Source organism: Dermochelys coriacea, chromosome 6 (assembly GCF_009764565.3).
Source record: "Dermochelys coriacea isolate rDerCor1 chromosome 6, rDerCor1.pri.v4, whole genome shotgun sequence".
NCBI classification, from domain to species: Eukaryota; Metazoa; Chordata; order Testudines; family Dermochelyidae; genus Dermochelys; species Dermochelys coriacea.
Window position 1 is genome coordinate 64471330 of NC_050073.1, and position 24768 is coordinate 64496097.

At 43.1% G+C, this 24768-nt stretch overlaps 2 protein-coding genes across 11 annotated transcripts in view; one reads left to right on the forward strand and one right to left on the reverse strand.

Annotated features, from left to right (window-relative positions):
* SNAP23 (synaptosome associated protein 23) overlaps positions 1–22112 on the reverse strand; it is a 38325-nt gene extending 16213 nt beyond the window's left edge. The window contains exons 1-4 of one of the 6 annotated variants that reach the window (XM_043516711.1): positions 21851–21988; positions 13822–13898; positions 1271–1379; positions 128–169 (exon numbers count right to left, since the gene is read on the reverse strand). In XM_043516711.1, the coding sequence (XP_043372646.1) occupies positions 128–169; positions 1271–1327 (99 nt within the window). In that variant the 5' untranslated portion in view covers positions 1328–1379; positions 13822–13898; positions 21851–21988. Of the gene's footprint in view, positions 1–127; positions 170–1270; positions 1380–13821; positions 13899–19142; positions 19304–21421 lie in introns of those variants that run through there. The other 5 variants (XM_038405472.2, XM_038405471.2, XM_043516712.1 and 2 more) reach the window with 5 other exon arrangements.
* ZNF106 (zinc finger protein 106) overlaps positions 21991–24768 on the forward strand; it is a 73076-nt gene continuing 70298 nt past the window's right edge. The window contains exon 1 of one of the 5 annotated variants that reach the window (XM_038405463.2): positions 21991–22295. The gene's annotated coding sequence lies outside the window, so the exon portion shown is untranslated. Of the gene's footprint in view, positions 22535–24768 lie in introns of all 5 variants that reach the window. The other 4 variants (XM_038405465.2, XM_043516704.1, XM_038405464.2 and 1 more) reach the window with 4 other exon arrangements.

Consider the following 24768-nt stretch of genomic DNA (forward strand, 5'->3'; position numbering starts at 1 on the left):
TCTATTTTTTTCCAGTTTGTTTACTTTGTACATTTGATAAAGTATAGTCAATTTATTCTGAGATTGTTTGACATCACTGCTTCAACAAGTTGGTGCATTTCCAAAGATTTAGCAAGCGTTCCCTTACCTCAATAGCCAGGCCAAGAATCCTCCTTGTGCTTTCCAAAGACTAGAAAGAGAAGATTTAACATATTGATTCTCTTACAACATGTGCTTCACTAAGACCAGAGATGGGCAAACTATGGCCCGCGGGGAACCGTCCTGCCCGGCCCCTGAGCCCCCAGCCCCTCCTGCACTGTCCCCTCTCCCTCACAGCTACGCCACCATGCGGGCAGCACAGCTTACACCTGCCCACCTCCAATAAGCCTGTCCTGCTGCTCCGAGTGGCATGGTAAGGGGGCAGGAGGTCTCAGGGGGCAGTCAGGGGACAAGGGGCTGTCAGATGGGGCAGAGGTTTGGGGAGGGGGGCAATCAGGAGACAAGGGAGTTTGGAGTCCCAGTGGGGCAGTTAGGGGCAAGGGGTCCCGGGAGGGGGCCAGGCAGTTTGCGGAGGCACAGCCTTCCCTACCTGGCCCTCCATACCGTTTTGCAACCCCGATGTGGCCCTCAGGCCAAAAAGTTTGCCCACCGCTGAATAAGACTCTCAAACACTAAGCATTCAATATAATAAAATACCTAATGCACAAAGTTTTAGTAACCTGGAAATAAGGGATAAGCAACTATCCACACATATATCAGAGTTACAATTATCTAGGATTCTTTTCCATTAGCCATTATTCACACACACTAAGGTCAACAAAATAAACTTGAAACTTCAAATGCTCCTCGGACACTAGGAAAAACTGCTTTGTGATATCTCAAGGACAATTACTAGAGCTCGGCAAAGATCATAAAAAATAGGAGCATAACTTCAGGATCCTAAAATGTATGTTTAGGCACCTGCCTGATTTTAAGAGGGTGAGCACCCTACAGATTTCATTGGTCTTCATGCAAGTTGTAGGTGCTCAGCACTTTTAAAAATCAGGCAAGTGGCACTTTAGGAGTGAAATTTCCGGCTCCTATTTAAAAAAAACAAAAACAAAAACAAAAACTTGGCCCCAGCAGCTACAAGTTGAAAGCCAAGTGAAGATACAGAAGTTCGGGATGTTCAACTTTGCCCTTGCAGTCTTCTTCCTCAGCTCCCCCTTACCTTCCTAATCTCCACAAGTTTACACTATATTAGGATAACCTATATATTAGGATCCTGAATGAGCCTTGGAAAAAAGCTTACCTCATCAGTGACTTGGTGGGCCCTCAACTGAATTTCTTCAGGTGACAGTTCCGCCATGATGAGATGTTGCTTTAAAAGGAGTTGATCAAAAGGAAGTCAGTGTAGTCTCCTGTAAAAATCAAAACTGAACATTAACACGTAATAAAAAGTTCTGGAGATGGTTTGCATTAGTCTGTAGAGGCTGCTACAAATGACACTTCTCAACTGAAAAGATGATTGGAAGGCAACACACGGAGCTCAGAGTATAAAAGCATGCCTACTTCCTTCTGCAGAGTACAATGCTTGTATAGTACTAGGGGTTATTTAACAGAGCTATTCACCTGTGTGTTACAAAACTGAGGTACAAGTGAAAAAACTCATGAACTAACCAGTAAATAAAGTATTTTAATGTTGGTTCTCTTTCTGCTATTGTTAAATCCCTGTCCTGGAAAGTCCGATGAAGTGAGCTGTAGCTCACGAAAGCTTATGCTCTAATAAATTTGTTAGTCTCTAAGGTGCCACAAGTACTCCTTTTCTTTTTTCGAATACAGACTAACATGGCTGCTACTCTGAAACCTGTCCTGGAAAGGATATTTACATTTCATGGGAAATTCTAGCTACTGGTCATTTCCCGAGTTCTTCCTAGACCAGAAAGTAAAAAAAAACACCTCACAAACAAGAACAGAAATCCAACTGATGATTTTGGAGTCAGGGAAAAAGCTAATCATTGTGCCCAGTAGTCTGAAAGTACAAATTGCAGGTATCACTTTTCAGCATCCAAGTATGCACTGTTTCTGTTCTGAGATAGCATTTCCTGGAGTCAACTGAAAACTCGACTCCTTTCAATTACAATAGCCGTTAGAAACTAACCCAGTATAAACTTTCCTGAGATAGCTCTCTGCACAGCACCAGATTGGCTTTTAATCTAAGATGTGCACCACTCGCATGACCATTCTGGTAGCTGAATTTGCAATGGTCTGAGCTGACCATTTAATCACTGCATTTTATACTTTTGTAACTGTCTCTCTCAACAATCTCTTCATCAAAAGTTTAGTAAAGCTCTGTTCTGGTTCTGAATTTGGACTGCTTTTCAAGACTGTCAATCTGCATTTATGTAATTACAGAAAAAAATGGAAGAGAATATTTGGCAGAATATTTTTCTTCTTAAGAGATTAGTCAAAAGAAAAGGCTATTTGTCCAACAAGGTTGTTCTTTTGTAAGTATTTCAAGCTAATATTAGTTCCATTTGACTCCATTTTCATCCTGCCTCTATAGCAGGGATGGGCAAAACTATGGCTCAGGGACCACATCTGGCCCTTCAGACATTTTAATCTGGTTCTCAAGCTCCAGCCAGGGAGCAGGGTATGGGGTTTTCCCCGCTCCAGCTGGGGAGTGGAGTTGGGGGCTTGTGTGGCTCCCAGAAGCAGCAGCATGCCTCCCTCCAGCTCCACCCCAGAGCCCACAATCTCAGCTGGAGCTCTCACCCCCCCAAACCCAACCCCCTGCCCCAGCCCAGACCCCACTCCCACACACTCAACTCTTCATTTCTGGCCCCACCACAGAGCCTGCACCCCCAACCAGAGCCCTTACACCCTCACGCACCCCAACCCCCAATTTTATGAGCATTCATGGCCTGCCATACAATTTCAGTACCCAGATGTGGCCCTCGGGCTAAAAAGTTTGCCCATCCCTGCTCTCTAGCATTGATTTTAATTTGTTAACAGCGAGAGCTTTATAGCCCAGATTGCTGTAACTGTTTGGCAGTGGCTCTCAACCTTTCCAGACTACTGTACCCCTTTCAGGAGTCTTATTTGTCTTATGTACCCCCCCAAATTTCACCTCATTTAAAAAATACATGCTTACAAAGTCAGACATAAAAATACAGAAGTATCAAAGCACACTGACTGAAAAATTGCTTACTTTTTCATTTTTGCCATATAATTATAAATCAATTGGAATATAAATATTGTATTTACATTTCAGAGCATAGTATATAGAGCAGTATAAACAAGTCATTGTATGAAATTTTAGTTTGTACTGACTTCACTAGTGCTTTTTATGTAGCATGTTGTAAAATTAGGCAAATATCTACATGAGTTGATGTACCCCCTGGAAGATCTCTGCATGCTCCCAGAGGTATGCATACCACTTGTAGAGAACCACAGCTGCTGGGTAATGGCCAACATTAATTACTGTGAATATCTTCCCAGATTTCTGCTTGTGAACTAAATGTACTACAATGAGCAATCTTCTCTACAGTTTGCATGAATTAGATTTACTTTATGAAGAACATTAATTGCCTAATGCTAAGAAGGATCTTGAGCATTTGGAAAGCTTTGCTTGTGAAAAGGGTCTGGTACCACCTCCCCCACCACAAAGCCCTCAGCATCTAAACTCAATGAAGCTTGTCTAGCTGGAGAAAGTCAGTGTTTTTGATAAATCCACGGCACTCCATTTTTAAGAGCCTGATCATACTGTCACTAAAGCACTTCTGCCTCAAGCCTAAAAAGAGGTCTTTTATACATGATTGATAGATCAGAAAGCAACAGGTTAAGGAAAAGGAGAGAAGGGAAGGAAGAGTGGGCACAATAACCTTAGCACTTCAATATATCAAATAAAATGGCTCTTTAAGGACACATGTTATAAAAAAGGTTAAGAGTAAATTAAAAGTTGTTCCATGGATCCATAAAAATAAAGGCTTGAGTTGAGGTTGCTAAATCATCCTAACCTCATGCTTTTGTGCATTGGTGTTGCAGTACGCGATACAAGACTACCATTTGGAGATCGAAAAGCAATCCCTTATATGGATTTAAAGATGTGGCAACCCCCAGTCAGAACTTCATTGAAGGTTCTAGTCAGGCTAGTAACCTGACAGTTATTCCTCTCCATCCACTTCTCTATTTATCGTGCTTAAGAAACTGGTTTCAGTTTAGAAAATTGTGAAATAGTCATAAAGTATCAATACCAGAAAAAGCCAAGAGGAACATTGGATACTAGACAATGGTTTGAAAGTATCAGCCTTCTAGCACCTTTTCGACAATCTTCATTTCCTCTTTCGGCCAGAACAATTGAGAAATGACTTTGTTTACAGCTTTCCTCCGTGCTGCCTTGACACTGAAGCACCAGGTTCCTCAATATTAACCTACAGTATCTACATACATGCATTTCTGCATTCTGTCTAAAAATTCTGCATGTGCACTGGCTAACTATTATTCCACAGTAAGAACAAAGAATTTAAAACTGAGCCAGCATAAATTTGAAACCAAGAACACCCAATTTGAAGTCATCTGCAGAAGATGCTGTTTTTCTACTCTGTAAAGGAAACATCCATGACCTCTGAAAAAAAATTATACATTGTACTAAAACTGGGGGAGTTTTTCTTTTCCATCAATAGTAAAATTGCTCTAGCAATGCATTTTTTCAAGACACCACAACTATACACAAATTTGGGTCGAATTCTGTTAAGTTTTGGCAAAACAAATTTGAAAAAATTAAAACATTCTATTTCAACCATTTTGAAACAAAGCGTTTCAGCATTTCACTTTGAAATGGTGTTTCATTTAGAAATTTAGCTAAAATTTGAAAACAAAAATGGTAAACACTTGAAAAGTACCCAAAAAAATTAAAAAAAAAGTTTCAATTAAATGAGACATTTTTGTTTTACCAAAAATTGGTGTGGGGGGGGGGAGAAGAGGAGAGAGGGAAGTGTATTTTCCTTTTTGGCAAGAAAAACTGGAGTGTCACAGCTTTAGTTCAAACTGACACTTTTCCCCCCACGGGATTTTTTGGTTTGGTCCCTGAACTGAAAAAAATCAAAAATTATTCACTCGGCTTTTATACCCTTACCAGCCAAGTTGTTTCCAGGATTCCTTAGAATCTGAGGTTTTCTTATGTTGAGTATTATCTCACGTAATTATTCAGACAGAATTCCCAAAGCAAGTTTATTTTAACAGAAGAAAAACAAATCCCATATAGCAATTTTTTCACATTATGACTAATGGACTTTTTTTTGTTAAGAAGTCTTCTACAGTGCACAGAGATTGGAGTTTCACTTAAAGCATAAGAAAGTCACAAGGTAACAATGCCTCATTTTCACTTCAATTTTCACCCACAAACACAACTCCTGGCATGTCATTTTTACCATAAGAGAGAACCCCAAAAGTCATGTACTAACTGATGAGAGGAAGCAGTATTGCTGGCTGCGAGTCCTTTCCAGTCAAAGCTAAAATGAAACAGTAAACAAAATTAAGGATCTTTACACCTTTGTTTTTCTAAGGCTGAATGGCATTTCCCCCCCCCCCACTTTCCTCTTGAAGCCAACCTAGCCATGTGCTACTTCCTAAACATTACCATTATAGTGAACTAGAACAGGAGTACACAAATGTTAGTTCCTTAGACAAGCTTATAATGAAGTACATTGTAAGGGAAGCTTCACAAGAAGCTAGTCTAAGAATTCAATCAATTTAGATAATTTTCATAGTCGCTTTAAAGCTATCATCATTTTACTTGGTGTACAAGATCATCCCTGACAAATTCCATCACAGATGGATGTGGGGAATAAAACTATGTCCCAACAGTTACATTGGAGTGAATACAGTTTTGACAGATACTGAAAACAGAAGAGAAAGGGTATTACCCAGAAAGCCATATAGGAAGAGTTTCCTCATCATACATCACATTTTGTGGAATCCATGTTTCTTGTCCCAATCACTTCCTTCCCCCCCACCCCAAAAATAAAAAAAAGGAGACTATACAGAATCTCAATTGATTTATTTTTAAAGCGTTAAATGCTCATTTTGTCAACCACAAATCTCATCAGGGCAGGCAATATGTAGCTAGTACTTTCCTTATTGTTTAAGGACCCCATATCATGATTGGCACAAGCTAGGCCACCACTCCCAGGGGGCAAGTTTGGCTCTCTTACAATAAGGGACAAACTGAAATGCATTAACAGAACATTAACTTATAGGCGAGAGGTTGCTTTTACTTAACTTCTGTTACACAGCCCTAGTAAAAAGAAAAGCAGTACTTGTGGCACCTTAGAGACTAAAATTTATTAGAGCATAAGCTTTCGTGAGCTACAGCTCACTTCATCGGATGAGCTGTAGCTCACGAAAGCTTATGCTCTAATAAATTTGTTAGTCTCTAAGGTGCCACAAGTACTGCTTTTCTTTTTGCGAATACAGACTAACACGGCTGCTACTCTGAAACAGCCCTAGTAAGGCTCCCTCTGCTAGAGCCGATCAGGCTGCTGTGTTTGTGTCCTACCACACTGGGCCCCATGTGCTCGTAAGCTTCTGTTGGTCTGAGTAGGCTGTATCATAGTCTCTTTCCTTGGCATCTCTGGGAAACTTCTGGTCACAGGTTCTATCTATTCTCCCTTTACAGAAATGGTTCTTGTGACCCACCTGCCTTAGACCACCCCAGGACCAATGCTAACCCAGAGTCCCCAGCAGCGTAAGCACACCTTTTCCCAGAGCTCCAACCTTGTAGGTGCTCAGAGTTTACACTTCACCTCTTCAGGGACACCTGACAATGAAAGCAAACAGACAGTTTATGCCAGTTTACTTAATTTGTTTGGTTAGCCAAGCAGTTAACTGATCTTGCAAAGCCGATGCCCAATATTCATCTATTTTCTGAGGCACTTATCTTACAGTTCCCACACACAACGCAATCATTGCAAAAAAAAAAAAAAAAAAAAGCAGAAACATTACATAGACATCCGTTTGTTGCACAGTATCTCACTGCCAACCCAAACCCACTGTTTCTCAGAACACAGTGAAAATTGGAATGATTAATCCTTATGAAAACAGGCAAGTTTCCCTATACCCATAAGCAGGTCAGGTGTTTACATTTAAGCCAAAGGTAAGATTTTCCTAGGAATTCATTTAAAGCCATTGTAAAAGGTAAGTAGTAAAGCATTTTACTTACCAGTACCAGACTTAATTGATCTATTTATCCTGTAACTGTTGAAGCCATCACTAAGGGTACCTCGACACTGCACACTCCTTATGGCATCAAGCAGAGGGCATACACTGCATGCCCCCAGCATAGGTATAAATAGCATAGACAGTGAGGCATTGCTGAGGTGACTCAGACATGCCTGAACCCAGTGCCTATGGACCCTACATGGCTCTTGACACACCCTAGCAGTGCCTCCCAGTCTACACTGCTATTTTTAGCAGCGTAGTGCCCAGCATCTGGAGCCTTTCCCCTTCACAGGGAAAGGTTCCTGCAGTGGGAGGCAGCAGGCAAAGGCTCTGACAACTCCCTGCTGCCAGACCATTTCCTAGCCACAGGGAGCTGCTAGAACAGGGGTGGGCAAACTTTTGGCCCAAGGGCCACATCTGGGTGGGGAAATTGTATGCAGGGCCATGAATGTTGGGCTGGGGCAAGGGGTTGGAGTGCGGAAAGGAGTGTGGGAGGGGGTGCTGTGTGCAGGAAGGGGCTAAGGGCAAGGAGTTGGGGTGCAGGAGGGGCATGGCAGGGGGCTCAAGGCAGGGGGGCAGGAAGGATTTGGGATGCAGGCTCTGGCCAGGCACCACTTACCTTGAGTGGCTCCAGGGTGGCAGCAGCACACAGTGGGGCTAAGGCAGGCTCCCTCCCTGCCCTGGCCTTGCGCCGCTCTTAGAAGTGGCCAGCATGTCCGGCAGTGGCTCCTGGGGGTGGGGTAGGGTAGGGTAGGGCAGGGCAGGGCAGGGGGCTCTGCCATGCGCTGCCCTCACCTGTGGGTATCACCCCAGAAGCTCCCATTGGCCATGGTTCCCCGTTCCCGGCCAATGGGAGTTGCGGGGGGGTGGGGCGTGGAAGGGCAGTGCCAGGGACGTGGTGCCGGCCACAGGGAACCTGCCTTAGCCCCGCTGTGCCATCGGGCTGGTAATCCCGGAGGCCAGACTGAAAGCCCTGACGGGCCGGATCCAGCCTGCAGGCCATAGTTTGCCCTCCCTTGTGCTAGAGCCTTTCCCTGCTGCTTCCCTCCGCTGGAGCCTTTCACTGATGTGTGTAGCTACACACACCAATGTGCATGCAGCTTGCTTTTGACTGCTGCCACCAGTGAGGTGCAGCACAGATGTAGCTGCGGGGGGGGGAGGGGGGAGTTGCAGGACACTGCTTTAAATATTAGCAATGGCATCAATTGAAGGAGTAATGTCAGGTCTTGGTATCAACTTTACTGCTACCCTGCAAAGAACAGGGCTCCCTTGTAAAGGGTCAGTGCTAAATTGATGGGAGACACCACCACCACATGGCCTGCAAATCATAACTGCCACACCCTCTCCCGGCCATAGTTTGGGGATGCCAGAGAAAAAACAAGTTCTATTTACAGTATGAAGGTTCCAAATTTGATCACAAGTTTTATTCAACAGTTGTCTTTGGCATACAGTAAAACCTCAGAGTTACAGACAACTCGGGAATGGAGGTTATTCCTAACTCTAAAACGTTTGTAACTCTGAACAAGATGTTATGGAATGCTCCTCAGAGCGGACTGCTCAGAGTGGGAGCTCACAGCTGCGTCCATGAACATCAGCATCTTCACCACCTACCTGAGTTTTCTTCTATGCACCCATTCCAAAGGAAATTGACGGACGTGAATTAACTAAATATTACAGCCATCTTGGGGTCATTGTTCATGGTAACCATACAAAGATGCAGAAGCCCTGTCTGATGTAGAAGTTTTTTAATTTACATTAACCTGCAATACGTGGCTGTGCATCTTGCCAAGGCCACTCATGTCTGAATCATGCACTCAAACCAGTCTGAGGGAGGAAACAGGAGGTGTATGAAAAGCATTCCCTGGGGCCCACCAGTCCTAGTGGCAGACCAGCAAGGGAAAAAGGGTAGGGAGAGATACAGGGCCTTCAATCCTGCATTCCCAGTTGGGATGGTCTAGCACCAGTCTAGCTTTGAGCCTTTTGACGCAGAAGCTCCTAATCCTGGTCAGGAGGAGAGGCATGTGTACTTGTTGCACCTTCAGCAACTTCATGGATTCACTTAATTCAGGGGCCCTTCAGGTAAGGTGAGAGGTTAATGGCTCAATCCAGCCCTTAGAGAAGTATCTTAATTTTAGGGAAATTAGAGGGAAGATGTAACTTTTTTGATATCAATCCAAACTGTGAAAAAAATTTAGGCTCGGATCCACAGTCCATGCACCAATTCTGACACTGTCTGAAACCAGAGAATTGTTACATGCATCTGTGTCATTCTGAATGTGGGGTTTATTTGCTTTTTTCTGAGGTTCTCTTGAATTTCAAGGGGCAGTGTCCAAGGGTTAACAATAGAGCGTCCATTAAACCTTGGTCTTCTTTTCAAATAGAAGCACCCTAGACTAAAGGGTGGATAATACTTATTACAGATCCATCTCTTCTAGTTTCTGTTCTTATAGGCTTACTAGAGAAATTAATTTTCCACATGTATAAAGTATTTCACCTCCTCAATGCCCCCAGCATTCTGGGCCACAATTTTGCCATTTGAATTCCACTCCTTTTCCTATCTAGTTGTGGGATGCAACCTTGTAACAGGATGGTTAATAGATTCCCACTCCATAATTATCTAAAAAAAAAAAAATACGAAGGTGGGCTGATGGACTGATATTCAAATGTTCCAAGCTGAAAACATCATTGCTCCAATGCTGCAAGCAGGAGCAAGAACAAAATGACCTTTAAACTCAGATCTCTCACATGGCCATCTAGGAGTCTGTGCTGTTTTCAGTTGTTTCACTCAGCCTTTGTCTTGTTCAGTTTAGGGCAGATGAACTGTGTTTGTTCTTAGTGCAAATACAAGACGGAGATAGGTCTGATAAATTTATTTCAGAATAAAGTTTATTTGCTCAGTGCAAAATTACTTCCCATTGCAACCTTGTTAAGTAACCTTAATAATAATTCAGACACCAACATTTTTCTGAAAGCTTGTCTAATACATTATATAAAAATGTGCCCAACACTGTAGGGAAGCCTTCTGGCTTTTTCCAGAAGGGAAAAAACTTTGGTAACCAAGATAATCTAATCAAACTTATTAATTATTGTACTGACACCAATACAAAGACAATAATTATATAGTTAAATACTGAAAAGTTACCCAGTTCTGTAGAGTGGCTGCTTGGGTTCCATGTTATTGCCAAATCTGGCTTTGGTCCAAAATTCAAACAAACAATGGATGTGAACACTAATCTCACAGACAACTCTGCTTATTAGTGTTAATATTTCTTCCATTTTTAATTTAGCAAGGGAAACAAAGCAAGATTGTCTGATGTCATCTCTGCTTTTTTACATGGATTTTGAACTGCTGATAGGTCTTAGTAAAAAAAACGAAAGAAAAAGAAAAAAGACAAGAACGAGGCTGTAGGGAACATAAAGCAGCCTTATGAGCTGACAATTGTGTTTTCAGTTATTAGAACTGGAATACCTCCTTTTCTATAGGCTGGATTCAGCACCAATATGCCCCTAGATTCCACGCATGCTGATTTTTTCAACTTCTGGAGCCTCATGCAGAAGGTGGATGTGCTTTTTCCCCAGATCTATTTCCTAGTTCAGAAAGAAGCTGAAAGAACAGAATAAAGCAGGTTTCACGGAAGATTTTGAATCCCAAATCTAAATGGCAGTCCCTAGGCATCTGTGTCTTGAAAAAGTATAAGGGAAATTAAAGGTACAGTCCCTGATCCCATAAACAAATGTAATAGCATGGTCCCCCACACCAATGCAAAGCATCACTGACTTCAAGAGACTCTGCACTGGCACGTCTAGGTCTTGATCCAGTAAGTCGAAGTATTTTAGTATCTAGAAGAACATTTGTTTCACTCAATTTGGTGAGTTAAACTAAACTAGAGTAGTTTGTTTCACTTTCTGGTTTTTATGCATTAGCACAGCACTGTTTGGAAAACTGAATGAGCATATTAAAATGTCAATGAAATTAACCAAGTTGCAAAAACATGTGCAATAAAGGTATGCTTACTTACGAATCCTCTTTTTTAAAAAGGAATAAAACCTAGATCTGACATCAAGACTTTAACCTTTTAATTTCTTAATACATTCCTGTATCTTTTAGCCAAGACTACTAAGAAACATACCCAACTGTATGATGCAGTTTCAATTTAAGGGGATTACGGATTGAACTCCAAGCCCTGGCATAGACTCAGACTCTAAGGTCAGAAGGGACTAGCATGATAATCTAATCTGATCTCCTGCACATTGCAGGCCACAGAACTACATCCACCCACTCCTATAATAGACCCCCTAACCTCTGGCTGAGTTACTAAAGTCCTCAAATCTTGATTTAAAGACTTCAAGTTACAAATAATCCACCATTTACATTAGTTTACACCTTCAAGTGATCCCTACTTACATGCTACAGAGGAAGACAAAAAACTCCCCAAAAGAAAAGGAGTACTTGTGGCACCTTAGAGACTAACAAATAAATTTGTTAGTCTCTAAGGTGCCACAAGTACTCCTTTTCTTTTGGGGAATACAGACTAACACGGCTGCTACTCTGAAACCTGTCAAAAAACTCCCAGGGTCTCTGCCAATATGACCTGGGGGAAAATTCCTTCCTAACCCCAAATATGGTGATCAGTTAGACCCTGAGCACATGGGCAAGACCCACCAGCCAAACACACACCTGGGAAATAAGTCTCTATAGTAACTCAGAGCCCTCCCCATCCAGTGTCCCATCACCAGCCACTGGAGATATTTGCCGCTAGCAGTCGCAGATCAGCTACATGCCATTATAGGTAGTCTCATCATAAACTTATCAAGCTCAGTCTTGAAGTCAGTTAGGCGTTTTTCCTCTACTGCTCCCCTTGGAAAACTGTTTTGGAACTTCACTCCTTTGATGGTTAGAAACCTTCATCTAATTCAAGCCTAAACTTCTTGATGGCCAGTTTATAACCATTTGTTCTTGTGTCCACACTGGCGCTTGACTTAAATAATTCCTCTCCCTCCCTGGTATTTATTCCTCCGATGTATTTATAGAGAGCAATCATATTTCCCCATAGCCTTCTTTCAGTTAAGCTAAACAAGCCAAGCTCTTGGAATCTCCTCTTATCCCTTGGCTCATCCTAGTAGCCCTTCTCTGCACATTTTTTTATGCAAAGAAAGGTATTTCTACCAAAAAAACCCTATTTATTCCTCCATAAGGAAAGAGATTTCAACTGTTCTCACTTGAAAAATATTAGCCACAGATACTTGAACAAAGCAGTTTAAATTAGAAGAAAGTCAATATTTGAAGAGTAACTCCCTAAAAACCAAAATCCAACTCTCCACAGGGCAAACAGAACATGAATGGAAAGTAATTTATTACCATCAGCAGCTATGGTAAATTTTATGACCTACAAAAAATGTACAAAGACTGAATTCTAGTGTCAAGATAGCCAAAAAACAAGTTCTAAACACGTAACTAAACACTGTTCACCCATTTCAGCAACAGTTCTCACTTTCTAACAGACATGATCTTGTAGACACATCCCCCTCAAGCTCTTGTCCCTGAAGCAAATGGTGTTTGCTGAGACGACAAAGTAATCTTAAACCACTGAAGGCAAGAAAGATGAGAAATTTCCTTGACTGCAATAAATATGGTACTTTAGTTATTATTCCATCTCACATGTGTAGATCTTTACATTAATATATCTTCCATCATTGCCTGTAACTTCCACTACTCGAAGTTATCCAGGTCACTGGCTTTTGGTGCTATCCTCCTGTATATTTCCAACCACTTCAATGTTTGTGTCAACTGTAAATTTTATCATAGTTAAATTTATCCAGGAATACATCTAACAATGATCACTCGAACCTCTAACATAAGCAACTCTGATCACCTACAAATATTCCGAAGTGGATTTCAAACTGTGGTCTGCAACAGGGAGTTTGTATAGTCCTCCTGAATCACATAATTAATCTAGAACAACTAAAAACAACCTCACAATTAAAAATTTCCATACTTAAGAAAAAATGTTGCTACGGGTAGGTGTGTTCAAACAAGATTTAAATTGGACTGTCAAAGATGACCGTTCAATCAGCTTACAAGTCCCCTTCATCCCCTAGCCAAGTCCCTTCTCTCCCCAAACATGCCTCTCACACTATCCCCTCCCTCCCAGAAATGTCCCCCTCAACCATACCATTTGCCCTCCCTCCAGTTCTGCTATTGCTCAGCTAATAATACAGCTTCACAAATTTTTCCTTCCTCACCAGTATCAGAGAACAATTTATGCCTTTATGCTTGTTCCTCAAAAACAGATAAGGGGCTTTTCCTGGCAGATAAGAGTTCCCCCTTGAGTGAGTTTCTTGAGTGTAACCAATAAAGGGGCGAGGGAAAAGAAAACGAAGTTATCTGTCAGCCAAAGAGGCTAGTTACTGCTGGAGTATAGACAATGATGATGAAGCCACTGTCTTACTACATCTTATGATTCTAACATTTCATGTTTGCCTTGTACAATAACTGTCCTTTTGGGGAGAGGCGAGAGAAAAACTGATCTCCAATTTGTGGACGAAACTGGAAGAATCTTATAGACTGATTCAGCAGTAAGAAACTCCACACCCAACATCTGGCTATGGAATACTTTCATCTCTAGTTTTCCCACTTCATATTTCCAGGTTATTAGTAATCAAAAGTTGTTAGCCTCTAACGTCTATTCAGTGGTCTGTGCTGGTGATTTGTCATATTCCTAGGAAAAAACAACAAAAAAGTATAATTGGCACTGTAAGAAAAAAAGAGACTAAATGAACATGAAGACTCCCCTCAAGAGCTAATTTGCACTGGTTACATTTGAAGAACATTGGCAGGGCAGCATGAGGAAAACACTGCACACTAATTTTTATACTTTCTGCAAATCACATGGTTACTTTGGTGTAAAGGTAATATTTTGCTTTTAAAATAGACTTTAATGCAACACTGATCTGATGAGCCCCACCTGGGGCATCCTCCTGCAGCAGACCATAGCACAATAGTCAGGCCTGTCTCAATTTCTCCATGAAATCCACCCGCACAAAGGAATATTATATTTCAGTGCAAATTCAAACCCTATACTCATATGGAGTGTCTCAGTTCACATATCGCTTGTAGTAAAAACAGCTCCTATCAAATCCCCAAAGACAGACAAGATTACAACACAGTAGCTCTCCAAAACCCTTTCAAAAGGTCACCGTTCACAGGTCACTCACCTGTTCAAAGTTCTTTTAGCCCCTTTCCAGGGCCCTACTCTCCAGGCTGCCTGAGAGCTCCAAGAGTCACTCCTCTCCTGCAGTCTTCTCTCATTGCCCCAAGTCAGGTTTCCTGCCATAGAACTCCCCACAGTATTGCACTCAAGTCAGGCCTCCAGACCTGAGTGCTCCCCCTGCTCAGGGAACATCCCTCCAGACTTGCCCCTTGTTCTGGGCTCGGCTTCCTGCGGAAGAGGACTTCCCATAGTGTTCCATTCACCAACGTGTCCCTGCCTGCAAGTCCTACACCTGCTTCTGGGATCTACCCTTGAGCATCAACCCTCTTGTTTTGGAATCAGCTTCTCCTGCCTAGGCTGGTTCTTCCCCTCCTTCCTGGGGGCCTCTAAACAAGCTCTCCTCTAACACAGCAAGGGATTCACAGCTCTGGCCAGTCCCCACTATCGACTTTTTGCTTTTCCCAATGCTCTCCGTACCAGCTCTCTCCCCTCTGCTGCTTCTCCTCCTCAGGCAGCTGTGGCCATAACCAATGCTATGGAGATTTAAAAAAAAAAATATTGTAAATAAAGTAGTTTTAATTCCTCTACTGTTAGAAAATCTAAGATTATTTCTCTTCAACAGTTTTGTACTTCCTCCAGACCATGTTTGGCAGATACTTATTTCGAGCCCTGTGGATCTCTCTACACTGCAATAAGACACGCTGCGAGGGTTCCAGAGCCAGGCTTCAGCTCAAGCCCAGACATCTACACTGCAATTTTATAGCCCTGCAGCAGCCTGAGCCCAAGACAGCTGACATGGGCCAGCCATGGATGTTTTATTGCAGTGTACACATATCCTGTATATTATAAAAGCACGAGACAATTTCCTTGTTTGTGTACTTCTGTAGTTATCAGCAGAACCCATTTCGGCTCTAGGAAGCACTCTTGCTGTTCTCCATCTATTTTTAGTATCATATTGAATGAGATTCAGGTGCTAAGAACACTAGTACCCTGATGATTAGGAAGAGATCCCAACACCAACCCTTAAAGTTCTCTCCACTTCCTTCTACTTTACTGGCACTCACAGAGATCATTTTGACTTTAATAGATACCAAACATTGTACTAGCTCTAATCTTATTCTTTAATCCAACAGGGTTGCTGGACATATTTGCTTTGTACCATCCAACCAGTTTCCTTATTTTTTGACTGCAAGTAGAGTCCCAAGAACCACAAGGCCATTTAGCACTACCTGTTCTCTCAGGTTAACAACTTAGTGTGTTGGAAGGTCAACTAGCTTTAAAATGCCTTAGCCACACAACATAGCAAAGTTAAATAGAAGTCATTCATTTGCACAATTTATAGTTTAAGAGTGACGTGCATTTAATAAGCATCACATCCAGTTAAAATGATAAAAAGGGAGTGGAATCAAATTTAATTTCCCCTCATGTAGCCAGATCTGTTCAATTTAAAGATTTCTGAAACAACAAGGAAATAAAATATTTCTGAACATCAAGACTGATCAACAATACAAAGCAAATAGCTCATCACTATTAACAAATCATGGTGCAAGTTTTCAGATCTTTAATATCTCAACCTGGTAAGTTACCTCATAACTCAGCTCATTATCTAGGTTAAAAAATTGCAACACAATTCATTTTAAGTCTACAGACAGTTCCTTTTTCCAGCAATTGTCCCCAGTCTAGCACTTCCTTTTTCCTCCTACATATTACATTTGTTAAAGCGTCTCATTAACTAAGTTACTAGAATTTTCCCTCTTTTCTATGTTGTACCCTCATGCCTTCCACAAAGGGGGGTGGGGAGGAGGGAAGAAGAGTACATTCCATATAATATGGAAAGCATATACCTGTGTTTCTCAGCTGATGTGTTGTGACCCTCCACCCCTTCTCCAGAAAGGGGATGGGGAGATCACAAAAGACAGTCAGAAGGTTGTGAGGCATTGAAATTTTTACTACAGTTCTCAAGCAGTGAAAACAAGATTTCCAGAATAATTTCAGGGCAGTGAACCAAATTCTTCCGTGTTTGTGAGGTCAAATGCAGTAATAGTTGTATTATATAGGCTTATTGTTACTGATTTTTTTTTTTAAACTTTTGTATAGTCCAGTACTTCTCAAGCTAGTGCCTTTTTTATTCAGACACAATTTTGTGGACCCCCCCATTATAAAAGTCTAATGTAGTACAATAGTTGATACCTTTGATCACTGAATACTCCTGTCTCCCCACAAGAAGCTGGTGGGGTGAATAAAAACACACTCAAATAGTTTATATCCTTCCTCTCAGAGGGCAGTCTCAGACCCAGAGGACAACCATTCCTCCACTGACAAACCCTCATCTACAGAGTCCTGCCCCACATACCATTCAACATTTCTAAGAAGCTGCTGGGAGGCCTGATGAAGCAACCCAGGTTGAAGTGCCAGCACCACATGGACGTAGAGCTGGGCATCATCTAACAAACATCACCACCACACAACTACTGCCATGTTTTGCCAAAACCAACACTCGGATAGAGAGCAGTTGGCTAAAGCTTTACCCTAAGATAACAGAGAATGCTGTTATGAAGTGGGAAATGCTTCTTCTATAACATCCCCCATTATAAAGGGCATCTATACGGAGATTAATAAGTCAGTCTGAAGTCCTGAGGTGTTTTTAGACTCCACTGTGCAATTGGATGCCCAGTCATGGTTGTGACAAATACACACTTCTATCTGCATTTGATCACCCAATTATTTCAGAAGAGTCACCAAAGAGCCATTATTGTTAGTGAAAAGCTCCTGTGCACCAGAAATACTGGGACATCAAGTAGGGGAATCACAAGTAAAAGTAGGGACATAGTATTCCAGCAATAGTCTCTCTGTTGCCCTAAACACAGATAATACCATGTCCAGTTTTCAAGATGTGAAATTGAAAAGGGTTCAGCAGAGAGCCAGAAGAATATTCAAGGTCTGGAAAATGTGCCTTACAGCAAAAGATTAAAGAAGCTTAGTTTATTTAGTTATCCAAGAGAAGATAAAGAAAGATAAGACTTGGTCATGGTTTGTAAATACCTGCATAGATACTTATAGGAAGATTTTTCTGATAGAGAGCTCTTTGAATTTAGTATACAAAGGCATAACAAGACACAGGGTTGGAAGTTAAAGCTAGACAAATTCAGAATAGAAATATATTAGAACTTTAAGACAATGAGGGTAATTAACAACCAGAACAGATTACTTAAGCATTTAGTTCTCCATCACTGGGAGTCTTTACATTAAGTGGGTGTGTACCTAAAAAATATGCTTAGTTAAACCAGACATCATGGATTTGACTCAAGGATCACTGGGTGAAGTTCTACTACCTATGTCCTTCCGATCATAATAGACCCTTCTGGCCTTAAAGTCTATAAATCCAGTCAATGTCTTCTATGGGATCTTTCCATTAGATTAATGGCAGATGTTACTTATGACAATATAAGGCAAGAAATTCTTAGTTGGAGAATTCAATTGACTGTGTCTCTTTGGACATTAATTTTATGTCTAGACAGAGAAAAATTCTAAGGAGCACAAAACTGCCGAACTATGGTAATGATACTAAATAGGCGTATGTGGCCTTGTCCCTTAATCAAGGGAAAGAAAAGTTTTCCCAGAGTATAGGTTTAAGGATATCATGTGTTGCAGAATAAAATGTTTGTGTTGAATTATTGTATTAAACCTTGTCAGATGACTATACAAATAACTAACCTGATTTTCCTTTGTTTAATCAGGTGCGTTTACCAGTAAAAGTGAATAAGATTTACAAAAGACTCTCCTCAAAAGAAACTCCTTCACTAGCTCATTGATTTCTTGTGAAATTCTGTGCAAACACCAATGAAGAACGCAAGTAGAGTACGCACAGTAACACCAAACCGTAGGCTGCTGACAGGAACATCTACAGGTATGAGACATTTCCAAAGAAAGAAAGGCAGGAAGTAAGAGACAAACATGATTAATTGTTTCAGCAACAAAGTGGGACTCCTGAGCTATAATCTCAGCTCTAACAGTGACTTTCTGGGTGGCCTCACTCATGTCATAACTATTCTGTGCCTCAGTTTTCACAACTGAAAGAGAGAGACAACGGCTATCCCCAAAGGAATGCAGGGATTTAATATACTGATGTTTGCACAGAGATTTGAGATAAAAAGTGATGAGCAGTACTATCATAAATTTGAAATTAGGTGATTTAGAAGACAAAAACAGCTGGCTTAGGACTACTACATCTTTTACCTGAAAGAGTGCATGGAAGAAACATATGTGCTTTTTTAAACCCCTTCATTAGTTGAAAGGAGAAGAAGCCTACTTATGTTATAGGCACAGCAGATTCCTGCTGCAGGACACCATGAAGTGTCAGCACCAGAACCTCCTCCCTCCCCCCAAAGTCTGTCTCGTATCCTAACAAGCAAAGCACCTGTAGGGGGAGATGGGGAGAACAAAAAACCCAGAGATACCATTCTGCACCCTTCCTGGCTTCTCTTATCAACTTCCTAAACATGCTGCAAAAATAAGACAGCATTATCAGTGCCTGCTCTTCCAGCTGTCTCTTCTTGTAGTATGTTCAGCTTTTTACTTGTCCAAGCAAAGCCAGCTTTTTGCTTCTGGGAAAACCCCATGACCAGTGTATAAGAGCCCTCCCATGATAGTCTTCCAGCCAATCTATTACACACAAATTTAACACCTTACTGTACAGTCGGTTGCTGTCCCAAATGCACTGAAAAGCACCTTTGATAATGTGCCTAGACTTACAGAAGGGTGAGGTACTCAAAGGGATGAATTTCCAGAACATCAGCACTGGGCCTCTCTGAGAATCCATTTGCGAGACCCTGATAAGCCAAAGAGCCCCCTCATCAGCACTGGGGACAGCCCACTTTTTTATCCCCTGAAGAGCCTTCCTAAGCAGCTGCTTTAACCCCTGAAGCGTTGTGAGGAGCAGAATAGATGTAAAACATGTTTCTTCCAGCTGAATACTGAACTAATATTCCAATAGGATTATGAGGGGGCATTATATTGCTGAAGGCATGATATTATGTGTAATCTGCAAAATTAAGGAAGATGCTCACTCAGATTCATGAAGTAGATAATGTCACTTTTCATGACAGAAGGGGTGTTAAACCCTGGTATACTAGACTTTCCCAGCCCCACATAAATACATTACACCTTCCTAAATTTCCCTTGCAAATTCTACTTGATAGATTATTCGTTTGGTTATACTGCTGCTGTGTGTTATTAAACAGTAATTATGTTCCATCCCAGATGAGGCTACAGCAGATGGGAGAAGTGATCCAGTATTCTTTATGTACCTCTCAGACAATGCTACATGGCTCAGATAACTAAAAGTTTATAAAGAACCTCAAGACATTTGGATAAGAACTAGGGAAGAGTTGTTAAATATCTATGAAGCTTACTGGGGGTTGCTGCCTTGTCAGTTTGCTGACAGGGAGGCAGGACCTACCAGTTTTATGTTTTAAACCACTTAAAATAGAAATTTTATTTATTTTAAACTACCTGATAGCGTTTCTTAGGTACTGTGAGTTCACACAGAACGCAAACAGGATCTCTCCCTTATAAAGGCCCGGGAGAAAGAATATCAAATTAGATGTTTAAAACCTAACACAGTACAAGATTCATGCCATTTATCATATGCTCCAGATCTGCGCAAAGGTTTGATAAACAAACAATATAAGCATGGTTTGCATGTGCTGCAAAGGCAATGAGTAGCATAAGGGTTCCACATCCCAAAGAACCTTTTCTTCAGCCATCACCTAGTATAGAGACTTTCCCAAACTCTTTCTGCAGAGACAAGGGGGCTCTATAAGGATAAAGAAACAAATTGCTCTTCTAAAAGCATATTGAAGAGGGCAGCTGACATTCTTCAGTATGAAGTGCCAATGATTAGGAACCATTAGGAAAGGGATAAATAAAACAGAAAATACCACAATGCCCCTATATAAATCCATAGTATGCCCACATCTTGAATACTGCATGCAGAACTCATCACCCCATCTCAAAAAAAGATACATTAGAACTGGAAAAGGTACAGAAAAGGGCAACAAAAATGATTAAGGGGATGGAACAGCTTCCATATAAGGCTAGATTAAAAAGACTTGGAAAAGAGATGACTAAGGGGGATAATGATAGCAGTCTATAAAATCTTGACTGGTGTGGACAACAGGGATAAGGAAATGTATTTACTCCTCCACATAACACAAGAACTAAGGGAAACCCAATGAAATTAATAGGCCGCAGGTTTTAAAACAAACAAAAGGAAGTACTTCCTCACACAACACACAGTTAACCTGGGGAACTCTCTTGCCAAGGGATGTTATGAAGGCCAAAACTATAACAGTATTTAAAAAAAACAAAAAAAAAACCCTATAAGTTCAAACAGGATAGATCCATCAACGGCTGATAGCCAGGATCGTCAGGGATGTAATAACATGCCCTGAGTGTCCCTAGTCTCTGTTTACCAGAAGCTGGGAGTGGATGACAGGGTATGGATCACTTGACGATTACCTGTTCATTCCTCTGAAGCACAGGGCACTGGCCACTGTTGGAAGACAGGATACAGGGTCAGATGGACCATTGGTCTGACCCAGTATCGCCGTTCTTATGTTGCGGGCCATTTTTATTTCTAATGCTTAAAACGCTTATATTTTCTTCTCTATCTAGTTAAGTATCTGCCACCCAGCATCATTTCCTGGAGTTCAGCAGTTCTCTCTTACGCATGCTAAACAGCACTCACTGAATGCATTATAAAGGACACATTTTAAACAAATGTATCAGGAGATAAGCACATGAGCACTGTTCCCTCCAAGCTGCGTGCGCGCACAGAGATCCTAAACCTTGGGCACCCGGCAAAACACCGCATGCAAAAAAATTTGCACAGAAGCACAACAATTTGCACAGAAGAAATTTTTTGCACACACAGCCTATCAAAAATTAGAGAGAATATTGTATATGAGCGAACACACACAGCTAAGTCACCACAGTGATTAGAACTGGAGATGTCACCAATTCCCCACTACTTTTGTGGCTAGTAATTGGCGAAGCCTCTTAACACAAATGGCACCTGCCAAGGAGAGAGCAGCACTGTCACAACTCCGCAGGATAGGGAGAGCCTCCAGGCCCGACCGCTAGGCAGGAGCTCAGGACTCTGAAATCCATTCCCTGGAACTCACCGCCCCATCCCCGGCTCCCGTTCCGGCCTCACGCCTGGGGCCCGCCCTAAGGCCAGACTCATGGGCAGAGGGAGCCAGCCCATGCCTCGGGGAGCGAGCCCATGCGTGGGGCAGCCCAGAGCGCTCTCCAGCCCAGCCCAGCCCAGCCCAGCCCAGCCACACGCACCAGACCCGGACTCCTTCCTGCTCCCACCCCACCTCCAGCTGGGCAACACGAGCCGCCCCGCTCCCCGGAAAGACGGGGCGCCACACCCGGAAATTTCCGCCTCCTCCCACCTGCAGGCGCCACCACCGCGCTCGAGTCCAGACCGCGGCCGGAGCCGTCGCTTTAATGCCCCATCCCGAGTCTCCCCGCACTACGGCCACCTGCCCGGCAAGCAGAGCCACCAACCCCACCGGAAGCGGAAACCAGCGCCGCCCACCTGACAACACAGCGGGGGAGAGTCACTTTCAACATGGCGGAGAGAAAGGCACCTCGTCGGCCACACCCAGCATGGCGGCTGGCCCCATTCTCGCGAATCACTACCCAGCAGAGCGACGGGAGATTGGCTAGAGCCGCGCGGCGCTGAAATTACCATTTCCCAGAATGCAAGGCGTTTGCTGTGCTCGCTGATTGGCTGCGGGAACCCACGCTCCTCTTGTTCTGCGCCGCGGTTCCCGCTCGCGTTGCGAGCGCGACTTGTCTTCGCCGTTTGCCTGTGGGAGCCGCGGCGGGCCGCGGGTAGGTGGCGGGGCCTTCTCGCTCCGAGCTGCGTGATGGGTGGCGGGGCTGCTGCGCTGTTGTGGAAGCAGGAGGACGCGGCCTGAGAGTACGGGGCTCTGCCGGGCTCCTCGCGGCTGTGTGGCGGGCAGGGGCTCGGCGGCTGCAGGTGCTGCTCCGTTGGAGGGGCTGGGATCGTTAATGGCTCAGGAATGTGGCGGCGGGATCCGGTAGGATGCTGGGAACGTCGGGGGAGACAGGTATAGGAGGTGGTCGTGGGCTCCGTGACTGTGGGAAGGCGGGCGGGACGGCTCTTGCACCGGAGAGAGAGAGAGAGAGAAAGAGTAAAAAGAAAAGGAGTACTTGTGGCACCTTAGAGACTAACAAATTTATTTGAGCATAAGCTTTCGTGAGCTACAGCTCACTTCATCGGATGCATTTGGTGGAAAATCCGATGAAGTGAGCTGTAGCTCACGAAAGCTTATGCTCAAATAAATTTGTTAGTCTCTAAGGTGCCACAAGTACTCCTTTTCTTTTTGCGAATACAGACTAACACGGCTGCTACTCTGAAACCAGAGAGAGAGAGTGTGTGCTTCCTAACGCCGAGCCTCTTGATCCTTTACCACTGGGTTGAGTAGAATTTCTCTTTGTTTTAAAGCAAACACCCATTTACAGATCTTTAACTCCTCACTGACAGCCACGCTGGGTGCTAACCTCTGCCAGTAGGAGCCGTCCCGCTTTGTGCCCATCCTTGCTCACTCTGTCATTTAGAAAAAGAAAAGGAGTACTTGTGGCACCTTAGAGACTAACAAATTTATTAGAGCATAAGCTTTCGTGAGCTACAGCTCACTTCATCGGATGCATTTGGCACGCATCTGAAAACAGATGTGAACTTGCATCTAAATATGTCTAGTGGGTGAGCTCATTAATGTGCAAATGTTAATTTGTTCTTGTAACATGCCAAAATATCACCAGGATGCATTTTGGAAAATGATGCATTTTAAAGTAAGCACTTACACTTAAGAACATGTTAACCCCCAAAAATTTCCCTTTTTTTTTTTTACATGTTACATGAACTCTTCTCTTCTGATTTCTGTTATGAACCCTTCTGCATATTTCTGAATTTCAACTTCACACTTTTACACACAGTTCATATGTTTTTGATCAATCCTTTAAGTGTAGTTTTGAAAGAAATTATAACTGACTTTATTTATTCTCTGGCTAATTTGCTCCTTTTGTTGCTTGAATTTTTTTAATTTATATTAGATACTGTTTCTTTCAGAGGAGTTCTAGGATTTGTGGTCTTCATGGACCAGATATGTTCTGAGGAATGGCTTGAAGGAGAAGGGGATTGAGGTGTGATGCATGATGTTCGGAAGTGAATTCTGGGCCGCTGTTTTTGGACCTTCCTGATAATGTCTGTCGTTCCTCCATTCACTGCTCCATTGAGTCTCTCCTCTAAATACCAACACAGATAAATTCTTAGGGCATGCCTGTACAGCAAAAAGAAAATAAATCCCAAACCCTGTGGCATTGAGTCTCAGAACCTGGATCAACTGACTCAGGGTGAGCTCTATGGATTTAAGGCAGGGGTGGGCAAACTACGGCCCATGGACCGGATCCAGCCCCCCAGCCATTTTAATCTGGTCCTTGAGCTCCCACTGGGGAGCAGGGTCTGGGGCTTACTCTGCTCTGGTGCTCCAGCTGGGGAGCAGGATCAGGGGCTGCTCCCCGCGGCTTCCGGAAACAGCAGCATGGTCCCTTTCTGGCTCCTACGCGTAGGGGCAGCCAGGGAGCGCCGATCTGCACACTGTCCCTGCCCCAAGTGCCAGCCCCACAGCTCCCACTTGTCAGGAACTGCAGCCAGTGGGAGCTGCAGGGGCAGTGCCTGCAGATGGGGCAGGATGCACAGCTGCCTGGCTGTGCTTCCACATAGAAGCCAGAGAAGGGACATGCCATTGCTTCCGGGAGCTGCTTGAGGTAAGTGCAGCCCAGAGCTTGCACCCCTGAGTCTCTCCCCGCACCCCAGCCCTGCTCGCCCTCCTGCACCCTGAACAAACTCCTCATTTCTGGCCCCACCCTGGAGCTCACACCCCCAACCAGAGCCCTCACCCCCTCCCACATTCCAACCCCAATTTTGTGGGTATTTATGGCGTGACATACAATTTCTATTTCCAGATGTGGCCCTTGGGCCAAAAAGTTTGCCCACCCCGGTCTAAGGCCTTGTCTACGCTACAAAGTTTTGTCAGCAAAAGTTATGCTGCTTCAATTAAATCCACTGTTATATATCCACACTAACAGCTCTTGCGTTGACAGAGCAGTGCACTGTGGTAGCTATCCCACTGTGCAACTGGCTGTAGGGTGCTTTGAGAAGGGTTTGAAATGTTTCATGGGGCAGGTTTCTCAGTCCTATCTTCCAGGGGCATTTTAGTAGATTGTCAACGCTTTTTCAGCTGAAGGTGGGATATGGGGGTAAGGAGAGGAGAATGGTGTG